The sequence below is a fragment of the Phaethon lepturus genome, unplaced genomic scaffold, assembly GCF_000687285.1.
Source record: "Phaethon lepturus isolate BGI_N335 unplaced genomic scaffold, ASM68728v1 scaffold25687, whole genome shotgun sequence".
NCBI lineage: Eukaryota > Metazoa > Chordata > Aves > Phaethontiformes > Phaethontidae > Phaethon > Phaethon lepturus.
The window spans coordinates 36,690-48,139 of record NW_010551572.1 but is presented as its reverse complement, the minus strand read 5'-3'; the positions used below and the strand labels follow the sequence as shown (position 1 = coordinate 48,139).

Here is an 11,450-nt window from a genome sequence, read left to right as displayed (position 1 = left end):
GACTGACCCTGCTCCGTTCACTCAGTCAGCTTAGTGCTGTCTGAGGACTTGCACTTCTGCTTCCTTTTTTTTCCTGTATGAGATGTTGGTCACTGGTCACTAACAAGGACAAGGAGTCACATACTTCAAGGCTGGCACAGCTGCAGGAGCAATTGTTTCATCAGGCTTTTTCTCTGAAAAAGCACTGCTTTTCCCCATAGCCCTTTGTGCATAATCAGGCCCTGTTTCCTCCACAGCGAGCTGAGCCTGTATTTAAGGGGTAAGTTAATGGATTCGGAAGCTGTCTGGAGAGTCTGAGGCTACTTCTTGTTTTTAATTAAGTATGAAAATAAATAACTGTCAGTATAGGGCTTTTTATTTTCTTTTGGGTCCTGTTAATGACACACTGTCTCTCCACATTTTCAGTATTCATCCCATGCAGATGGCAGAGTATCTTTCATAGAGTTGCCAAGACGCTCTGGGACTATGGCCTACGTATACCAGGTGGGAATCTACTAAATGAGTCGCATTTAAATGGCAGTAAGGCTATCCTCATGTTTCAGAGGGGAGTATCTCTTCAGTGCAGTTTGCACTTCTCCATGTTATTTTTTCTTGCTTGGGCAAACTCAGGCAGACAGCACTGCTTCACTTAAGCCCAGTTTTATTAAAGCTGATATAGTAACACTTTCTCACAACTGTGTGCACAGAGGGAGGGGTTGGATTGCTGGCTACTGCACTGGAGTGCTGATACAGGTGAGCCAATGGTCCAAGACTGGCTCTTTCAAAACATTGTTATTACTAATCCAGATTTCTGTTGCATTTCAGCAGTCTCCCAGATAGTAACTTTATGCCTCACACTTGAGCTTGCTCTCAGGGCAGAATGCTCTCCTGGAAGTTCTGTCTGGACACAGGTGGTACATGCTGCACAGCCACTTGCAGACTTGGATCCTGATAGCCGAAGCCTCCTGCTAGCTGACACACGTTACCTGTTCTCCCGCAGTCTGCAAGACCCAGACACCGGCCAGAGTTGGCAGGATGATCACCCCATCTCAAAGAGCTTCCAGTTCAGAAGGTAGGAATGGGGAATGGTATATGTGCAGAGCAGTTCCCTACAGGGTCCTGTTGAGTGTTAAGGGTTAAAGCTTCACATGCTGGAGAAGTGCCAGAAAACATTTGCCTTACTACAAAGCCCAGAGGGGAATGTTTCTTTCTAATCACCTCCTCAAAGAGATGCAAAGCAAAAGCTCTTGGCCTTTGCTTTTGTCATCACACATTCCCTCCCTTCTGCACTGCCCTACCTCATCCCCTTCAGCATAGCGGGAGAGCCTACTGTTAGAGCTGGGCACAGCAGGATTTTTACCTGCTGCTGTAAATGAGCTTGGAGCAGAGCTCTGTATGTCACTGACTTACTCATATCAGATCCACTATCTCTCCCATTCCTTTCCTCCCTCCAGCCTCCAATTTGCCAGTGAATTGTTAGACACCAGCACATTCACCTCTGACTTCCCAGCAAACTGCCTGAGGGCACTCCATAGACAGACAGACAGACAAGAGGGTAATGTGCTAAATTCCTCCTTTGCTAGTGATGAATTTCATGGGGATTGTTCCTGCTAGCCATATTTCCAGCAATAACAACAAATTCACTTTTTATTTCACTTTTAAAACCTTTCCAGTGCAACCAGAATGGCTGGGAGAAAGCTAGTTGTTAACTCGTCATGGGTAATTAATGACTCCACCTTCCCCATCAATCAGCTGGGAAAAGCCAAAAGGATTTGAGTACTTGTAGCAAATGTGCATTCTGTAGACATGCTGATGGGCAGTGTGCAAATGAACTGGCAGCAGGAGACCATCTCATACCCTTTCGTGGAAGAAGCGGCAAGTCATGATACACATCCCACGCTCTTGTCAGGTGAAGAGTCTGAAATTCCCAGTGCTGCTGCTGCTGTTGTGCAGTTTCATACTGTGTGGGATGCTGATCCATCTTGCTGCTAGCTTGAATCTGACCCAATTTTTGTTCTATTTTTCCTTTTCAGATTCTGATGATGGTTGTCTTCCACTTTCTACAATTAAAATACTAGTATTAGAAAAGCGGGACATGGAGGGGGCGGATTTGATGCTGGCTTGCCGTTTGTAGCAGAGCAGAAAAAGCATTTCTGCATCCTGTTTTGTTTGTGTTTGGTAGTGGCTGTGCAAGTACAAGCAGTGGAGACTTGACCTTGATACCATTTTCAGCTGATCTTTTCCCTTCTGATTTATTTTTCCACAAATGTAATAAGTAATTTCCAATTGAGCTACGAGTTCATGTTGCTCCACCACATGACAGTCTCCTCTTCAGTGGTGCTGAGATTCCCCAGTGCTAGATGTCCCCAAGGTAGTTGAAGAAGAGCCTGTGGTCTTCTGTATTATCGAGTAGTTTTAAAGAGATGTCAGGAAGGCTGGATATGGTCCTTCAAAGGTGCCAGGATCCAATGGACCATCTCCTGCTATAAAATCCTCCTCAGGACTTCTCGAACTCTCCAACCCCTTTCTTTTAAACATTCTTCGTTGCCATGCTAAGCGTTGGCTTTTCTCTTCCTGCCTAGTACTGTGATGCCTAAAATTCAGTATACTATTGAAAAAGAGCCAGTCCCTCCTCTGATTAAACTCCTTTGTCCTCTTTGCATGTCCTTGCATTTGCCTGCTCCAAAAGGCAGTAAAAGCAAAACTGAAGTGATACTGTGTGGTTATAGAAACTGACTAAATACATTCAGAATGTTTTGCATATCAGACTAAAAATCAGATGTCCCAGTAATATCACTGACAAAATTTAAAAAATGTTTATTTTATGGGGAGCAAAAGTAGACCATGAATCAGCTGCAGACTTTCAGCAATGCTCTTTGAAATGAACAAAGTTCCTAAATTTGCTGTGCAGGATCCGACACTGGCTCATTGAGACTGATATCCTGCTTTTGACCTCCTCTTTTTGAACATCTTTGACCTGTAAATGTTAGTATAGCCATTTCTGTACGTGAATGCATAGAACTCCGTTCTTCACCGCACCGAGGTGTAGTGGCTGGTTTGTGCCCTGAAGCACGAGGCTTGATTGCTGTCTCTTAGCACTTGTAAGCACTTGTAAGTACAAAAGCTAATGGTCACACTTGCAGAATAAACTAATTAAGGGAAAATGCTCAAGTCCTTCAGTTTCTGCTCAGCCTTCCGTTCAGTAAGAGCAGTGCCTTGAAAAAGGTGTAAAACCAGTGCCTGACCCACCGTGAGTCTCATGGATCACTTGCACTAGCCTTGGAAGGTGCCAGCCGAAGGAGTTTGGTGCCAGTAAAGTGATACGCTATCATGGCTGTGTCATCTAAACGATTGCAACTTTTACTCGTGAAGCTTAGCTGAAACGATACTGCGTGTAGAGCAGCCTCAGTCCTGAGCTTCAGAACAGATGTGGTGAGGACCCTGCCGTAGAAATGCAGCACAGTAGGAAAATTAACTGTGCAGTTAAAGGCTTTGAATGCAGAGATTGGGTAGGTAAGTAACGTTATATCATCAAATGTGTTTCTGTTCGTGTAGAAGACATCTGTTGGTGAACGAATGCATTGCTGCGGCATCCCAGTTGTGAGAGCAAACTTTACTACAGACTGTTAATCATCCACTTGGGAAGGGACAAGCTCAGTAACAGTCCTGATTCTGATACCAGAAATCAAGAATAAAATTATTCTGTGCTCTGGAGATGAAAATTGTATCAAATCCGTGGAATAGCCAAAAGCAAATTTTTCCTGCTTGCTATTTAAGCGATTTTTTTTATTTTTTTTTATTTTGTAGATAAGTCTTCAACTTAGGTTTTTGGTCTAGCCTCTATTTGTTTAAAAGTGCGTTAGCAGTAAATCAAGGTGCATTTCCCCTGTAGGTTTCCTGTATGTCAAAGCCATGTTAATTCTCTTTGATTTTCTTCCCTTAGCCCCAGCCATTGCTGCAGATCCTTCCTCTCTTTGTCCCTTTGGACATCAAAGGATTGCAGGGGGACAGCCCTGGCGAGAAGCTCCTCCCCACTCATTAGCTTCCATAAAACAGGAACTCACCTTGGCTAGCTGCGCTTGGAGTCCCATCCTCATCCCCGTCACTCTTGACACTGGATCTCAGAAGGAAGGGCTTTTGCTTGCTTCAGGAAATCAGACCTGCTTTTGAACTGGACTATTTTGGTTCCCCTTGTAAGAACTCTGGTGGCTCTCTTGGCCGTGCAACCTCCTGGACTCCACAGTACATGGAAAAATGCAAGCTTTACCAGGTAGGTAAAGGAATCACTCCTATTCCTTATTGCGCGGAAAGATCCTAGACTTATGCCAAGAGCTTACAATCCTTTTAGAAAGAGTGCTCCTGAAGGGTTACCAGCATTTACACTAACATATGTGTGGCTGGAGAAGATTTCTAAAATATTGTGGGTTTGGGGTTTTTTTTTTGTAGGAATAGAGGAGAAATTGTGGCCTTGAATGTTCTTGTGAGCCTTGGAAGATCTTTTGTAAGGTAGCAAAGCTTTACTCACAGTTGTGCCCAAAATTCCTTTATCCGTATGACCTTGTGCAATGTGATCGTTCACTGAAGGATTGAGGTGTTATTTGTATATTGTCTGCAAAGTACCTAGAGTTCCTTCAGGTTGAAGGCCACAGAAGCTTTGGAAATATATTGCTAAGAAAAGTTCTGATACAAACTATCTCTTTTATTCTTTCGATTTTTCTCTGCCCTTTGAAAGTATAAACCCCAAGCAGGCATACCCCACCTCTACCAGGTTCATGCCCAAACATGGGATTTTTGTCGTTTCCTTAGGGTTTTATTTGTTTTTCTCCATCAGTCCATCTCATAATATGCTGTTAACATCTTCTGCTTGGGGCATGATCAGATTGGGCACAATGACAGATACGCATTTGGGAAACTAAGGGCCAGTCCAGAGGTACTCCATTTGTCAGTAACCAAACGCCAAATTTAGTCCTAGGTTTTAGTCTGCTTCAGGAGGAAACAGCTATTTACCTAGTTTAGGTATGCAGTTCATGTACGCATTAGAGGTGGCCGGGTATTCTTCGCTTCCTTTCTGTACATCTGCAATGTGTTGTTTCATTCATAAGCAAAATATATCTGCAATAACTCGGATTATTTCCGCCTTCACCGTTGTTTTGGGTTTTTATAAAGCAGTCTATAGTGTGTTGATCTGATTCGTACTGGTTTCTGCCACTTTAAGAGAATTTTTGCTTGAAAAACGAAAGAGCAACAACAAAAAAATCACAGACTTTATTACAGTATTTTATCATGTTAAAGATTCCAACTATTGCAGAAGTCACCTCATTTTCTGATCAAGTTGTTTCTGGTGTATGATCCCCCACAGCAGAAATGTTCCAGGTCATGACTGGGTGCATTTGAGAGGTGAAGCCATTGCACTTTATAGAAGCACAGTACATTTGTTATTGCCAAAAAGCTTTCTGGTTATGAGAAATAAGGTTCTCCCCGCCCCCGCCAAGGGTTGGTGTGTTTCTACTAACATTTGTAAGGTCAGAGAACATGGGGTTTTTTTGGTTATGGCAAGATTAATTTCTCAGATAGCTGTATATATTAACGTGCATTTCTTCCCTGTGGACACTGGATAGCTGTTAGTGTTGGACTTCACTCAGAAGATAAGAGCAACAAATGTAATAATAACTGATTTTAGTGAAGGTAAGAAGTATTACTTTTTGACTTAGTTTTCCCACTATTGCAAACCCTTTCCCATACATTTTCAGAAGGCTGCAACAAGTTTTATGACATCATATTGTCTCAGTAATTGACAGTTAATTGAGGGACTGCTTTAGGCAAGTGGATTATATTCCAGCATCTTCCATCCAAAGATCTTATCATCCCCAGCCCCCCACAAGCATTACTGAATTGACTCTCATTTCTCTTCTCTCCTTTCCATCTCCAAGATAGGAAAAAGATATGTACGGCGTATTCTACATACAGAAACTGAAGGTCAGACTGCTCTTATTTGTATAAGGACTTTAAGATCAAGTATGGAACAGATTGAAGATTCTTAATTTTCCGTGCCTTTATCATAGCAGCTATCTTCATTTTCAGTTTCATCTTGGCATAAAGAATATGTTTTAAAATGTGCCACGTGGAATGTTCCACCACAGTGATAATAATGATACTTTTAAAATAGCTTAGGACTAAAAATCTTGGAAAATGTTTAAAATCTCTTTCAAATAATACTTAAAATGAAAACTAAGTTACATACAAGAGGAAACAATAGAAGTACAGCTTTAACACATCAGTTCAATGCTTGTACACCCTGGCACAAACCTCTTCGTGCTGTAGTTCCAAAACGCAGGCATCTTTGTGGGCGAGATGCGTGTGTGTCAGCCTTGGCCTTAGTTACGGAGGCAGAACTAGGAGTGAATTTGAAGTGCCTTGCAAGCCAGCCGTTGGCTCTGCAGAGCAAATCCCAAGTGGATCCTACAGATGGATCCACCGCTGCAGAATCCCGCCGAAGCCCATTGCACGTGACTCTGTAGTCAGCTGTGTGGATCCATGAGCAAGCTCACACCATTGCTGGGGTCCAGATCCCCATGCAAACTGTTAATGTCCTGTTTCTCGGCCTCAGACTGTGCACACAAAACCTGCGGCATGAAAGACATTAGCTACATCTTCAAGTCTTTGCTGCAGCGTTTATTGCATGCGCTGTTCTTTTTCCCTGTCTCGTGTAGCATCTCGCTCATACGGGCGCGTTGTGGACTCATTTTGGTGAAAACCAGCTATAACATCGGCCTTTGATTTTTAATTCAGTATTGAACTCCTTTCACTTAAATTCCTCTTGATTTCACTGGAAGTCTCCCCTCAATAAGGAGTCCTGAGATCTGCCGTTGTAGTCTCATTTAAAGGCACTGGAATTTGCTTACAAAAATGTTAATTGTAAAATTCATTTGGGGAAGAAGTGAGTGAGCATCTGTCTAGCTAATCAAAATCTGTTTGCATGTATTTGTGACTGGATGGCTCCTGTGGGAAATCAGCCCAATTTTATTGTAACTCCTTTTGATACATGTGCTGCACTGAGCTACCAAATGCATCGTCTGGTGGTAGCTTTCATGTCTTTCCAAGAGGATATGGGGGAAGCTTTAGTAAGAAGATGTTAACAGGCTAATCTTAGTGAGCAAACTAGGTGTCACTTCTTAGCCAGTTCATTAATGTTGGATCAAAGCAGAAAAAAGGGTAGGGGATATTTTTTTTTAAATGCCTAAAGACCTTTACAAACTGACAAAATTACATTTAGATGGTTTTTACTTCTAATACTGTGGGAAGAACCCCTTAGGCTAACATTGGGTTCTTTTTATGGAAAGATGTCACTTTCTGAAAAAAAGCTAATTTTTCTACTTTTCATGCCTTTTTTTTTTTTTTTTTAAGACATTACTCAGGAAAGCTGTAACAAGGTGAAAATTCCCTTATTTCTGATACAACCTGATAAGGTTGAGAGGCAGAAAAATCTCCCTTTTAAACAAATAGCTGTGCATGGCTGACAATGCATCACCCAGCAGAAGTGGCCTGCTGGCACTGGACTGAGGACAGCGCTGCTGCTGGGAGTGCCCCCCTGAGTCAAGCAGCCTTATCGATCCGTCGCTCAGACCGCAGAGCAGTGGTAGTGAAGCCTTACTGGGTATGAAATCAGTCCACCAGTAGCTATACCAGGTCACGTTTCAACATAAAGTGGAACTCTGTTTTTGCCTGGGCTTTTCAGTATGGCAGCAGCAATCCTGCATGTGTTATGATATAGTTAAGAGCTTCTGTAGGACGTTTTTAATCCACACAGCTTTATGGAGGAGGTGGGTGCCATCGACCCCGAAGGCAGTTTCTCCAGAATAGTTTCCCTTTCCTCTTCCACAGGACCATCGTTGGTAATAGAAAGCGCAGGCATATTGCAGGCAGCTCTTCTGATGTGCCATGATGTGTTACTGAAAAGGCACCTTCCACCACCGTCACAGGCTCCTCGGTGGTATCCGTCTCCAAGTCCAATTCAGCCCAGCCGTCCTCTTTTCAGAATATTCTGTGGTCCAGCTCTGTCACCTTCCTTTCTTGCCTTCACTTGTATCTGGGTTTCCTGTCTGACCCTTCTTTGTCCTCTGGAGAGACTTTTCAGCTCTGCTACCACCTATCTGTCGTTTTCTCCCATTACCCACTGGTACACTTAGTCTTTCCAATCCTTTGAGCTTGCATTTTACTGTCTTGGTAAAGTGTTTTTGTTTAACACTGATCGTACCAGAACAGGAATGAAGGTGAATTGTGGCTACCTGCCAGTATGAGTTTTGGAATAAAGGAGGTCAGGTTGAGTTTGTACAACAGACAAATCTCTACAGAAGAACTTAACAGCTAAAAACAGACCTGAAGGAAAAGCCTTTATGCTTTTTTTTTTTTTTTTTAGCCAAGTTAAAAAAAAAAAAAAGCCTTTGAAGGATAATAATGGATTTTCTTTAAGAGGTTTATTGTGGCGCAGACTCCCTAGTTCTCAGCAGCACCTGGGACCTTCATGGGTGAAATCATGGCATTCAGGTCCCTGAGCTAATCTAGCGCCGTGCACTGTGCAGTGGTTTGGGGCTGAGGCGTACCGTGGCCAGACGGGAGGAGTCAATGGCCAGATGTACAGACCCTGTCCGTTAGGACAGCGTGTGAAATCCGGTAGCTCCATGTGCTGCAGGGAGCTGGCACTGGAAGGTGCTGGGAGGGCCAGTGCTGGTGCTGCATCTCAGGGCCCTGTCTCTGAGCAGGAGAGGATGCTTCGTGCTGGCTCCTCTCTTGCCTGTCTGAAGGTGGTGTTTTCTCTCTCTCTTGGTAGACGTGAAAGCGCCGTGTGAGGCACTTCCTTCCCCCAGCCTGGAGCCTTACCCGCAGAGCTCTATTGTGGTCACCCTCGAGGACATGGGTCTCTGGATGAAGTTCCATCAAATAGGAACTGAGATGATCATCACCAAATCCGGCAGGTGAGGGGAGCAAGACAGCTGCCCGAACTGCACTCCTCCAAGCCGTTATAAAAATTCTCCGAGTGCTCATTTGTCTAATGGTGGCCCTTTAAACTAGTTTTTTAGGCAATTATGCATGTTTCTCTGCCTCTGGCAGAAGAATTGCGTTTTCAGGATGTGGTAGAAGTCCAAACTGTGCAGTGCAAAAGTTCACTGTGGGGCTGATGTGTTAAGAAAACTTCTGTGCTCTTATCTCAGCACTTAACACTGATGTTCTTCCTGTCTCTTAGAGGTTGCTCGGGAAAGTGCTCTGAGCTTCCTTGGCCTCAGTCGGAGGCAGAAGCAGTTCAGCAGTAAATACCTGGGTTTGAGTCTGCATTTGCAGACAAGAACATGGTGTAGAATAGTAATGATCTGTGTGTGCAGACTACTCTGAAGTTTAAATGAGTCATGCATTGTGGAGCTTGCAGTGAAAGAATATGAAATCGTGAAATTGTAATGTATTATGTCAAAGCTGCTGTGAGCTGAAAATATCCCCTTGGGTAGGGAGGTAGATGTCAGATTTTTTTGCAGAGTCAGAAGATGAAAGTGGTGGCAGGGAGTACTGTAACGGAAAGCTAGATGTGCTTTTAGATGAGAGCACGTTTTCTACCCACGCTAGAAAATGCTGTAATGTATTCTCTAGGTCTGTGATAGCTGCAGAAGGCTGGGAACTACGCGCAAATTCCAAATATTTTCTTTTAAGTTTCCCACTGTTGTGTTACAGGAATCAGAAGAACAAAAGCAGTTAACAATGTCAGGCCAGCAGTGGCTGCTGCCTTGTTAGTGCCTATTCCACCTAAGCCCATAGGATTAGACAGTACATCAGTTAAATGGTAAAAATGTTCAATAGCTGGCCTGTAGAAATACTGCTACCAGAACTTTGCACAATAGCGAGTAAACATGACCCGCTGATCAATCATTAGACAGTATCAACTTTATAGAGAAATTCTTATACTGTATATTTCATTTCTCCTACAGAAGAATGTTTCCACAATGCAAAATCAAAGTCTCCGGCTTAATCCCATATGCCAAGTACCTCATGCTGGTAGATTTTGTGCCAATGGACAACTTCAGGTACAAGGTAATTACTTAAATAATAGAAGTTATCCTCTTCTTCTATCTTACTTTGAAATAGATTAATCTTTATGTTTTGCTGGCCAGGCTGATAAATAAATTGTCTTTGGACAAAGTTCAGAAATAATTGGTAGATTTTATGCGCCTCTGGAGTTATTTGTCACTTTTGCTTGGGGAGCAGCTGGAAAGGTAACTAATTTTCATTGTAAGCAGTACAGTTTTAATCATGATTAATGTCAGACTTCTCTGACAGCCGTCGGGAGTAAGGGAGAAAAAATGAGGCCTAAACTTGGAGCTGTTTTGGCAACATGGTCATGGCTTATAAGAGAGAAGAGAGAACCTGCTATGTCTCAGGACTGTGCTTCAGAGGAGTCCACTAAATTGACAGTGAAGCAAAGTTGCTGGGGCTTTCCTGTAATGAAAGCAGGGGTTTCTTTAAGCTATAGATTTCCGTCTTTCCCTTCACAGTGGAATAAAGATCAGTGGGAAGTTGCTGGAAAAGCAGAGCCCCAGCTCCCTTGTCGCACCTACATCCACCCAGATTCCCCAGCTCCTGGTAGCCACTGGATGAAAGAACCTGTCTCCTTCCAAAAACTGAAGCTCACCAACAACACCCTGGATCAACACGGACATGTATGTTCCAGCTGACCTTTGTGCTGTGCTCTCTTGGAATTCACTGCAGATGGATGTTAAGGGAAATAAGTGAGATCTGTGAGAAATTAGATCATGTGGAAAGTAAAACATATCCAGTGCCCTCTCTTCCTTCCTCAGCCCAGCCCTTGTGCCCTATTAACTACCTGTAAGGGAAGGCTTTAGTCTGTACCGTCACTACAGAGGCATAGTGGAGACACTGGTCCCAGGCAGGCATCCCTAGCTTGAAATGGATGTTCTGGGAGTCTCCACAGGAAGCTTTGCACAGTCTGTTGGCAGTGGTTGCATCTGGAAACTTTCTCCTCTGTCTCTGTGCCAGATCATCCTCCACTCCATGCACCGTTACAAGCCTCGCTTCCACATTGTGCAGGCAGATGACCTCTTCAGTGTCCGCTGGAGTATATTCCAGGTCTTCAGCTTCCCTGAGACTGTCTTCACTTCTGTTACTGCCTACCAGAATGAGCAGGTACAGCGTGCAAGTACTGCCCTTGGACACGTTGCTAAATACTCTGTCTTTAGAAATCTTGTAGAGTAAGGTGTCTCCTTCCAAGCTAGTCACCCTGGTGTCTGTGATGACAGTGGAAAGAAATAGGCACATTATGGTTCCTGTGGGGAATACCTGCTCTGGGATGAGATGAATCATGCACCTTAATTGTGTTAAGTGCACTGTCAGTGATTAACAAAACCCTAAATGCAGTAAAAAGTACAGGCAAAAAAGTCCAGTTATAGACACTGACCATGTAGTCAAATGAA

The 11,450-nt window shown here is 43.5% G+C and overlaps 1 protein-coding gene across 1 annotated transcript in view; it reads left to right on the top strand.

The window, feature by feature from the left end:
* The first annotated feature begins 4,093 nt into the window (after positions 1-4,093).
* The window catches only part of LOC104623779 (T-box-containing protein TBX6L), an 11,621-nt gene continuing 4,264 nt past the window's right edge, over positions 4,094-11,450 (top strand). Inside the window, exons 1-5 of the mRNA XM_010290963.1 lie at positions 4,094-4,249; positions 8,807-8,951; positions 9,951-10,053; positions 10,515-10,679; positions 11,017-11,163. Coding sequence (XP_010289265.1) covers positions 4,234-4,249; positions 8,807-8,951; positions 9,951-10,053; positions 10,515-10,679; positions 11,017-11,163 — 576 coding nt within the window. The 5' untranslated portion in view covers positions 4,094-4,233. The remainder of the gene's footprint in view (positions 4,250-8,806; positions 8,952-9,950; positions 10,054-10,514; positions 10,680-11,016; positions 11,164-11,450) is intronic.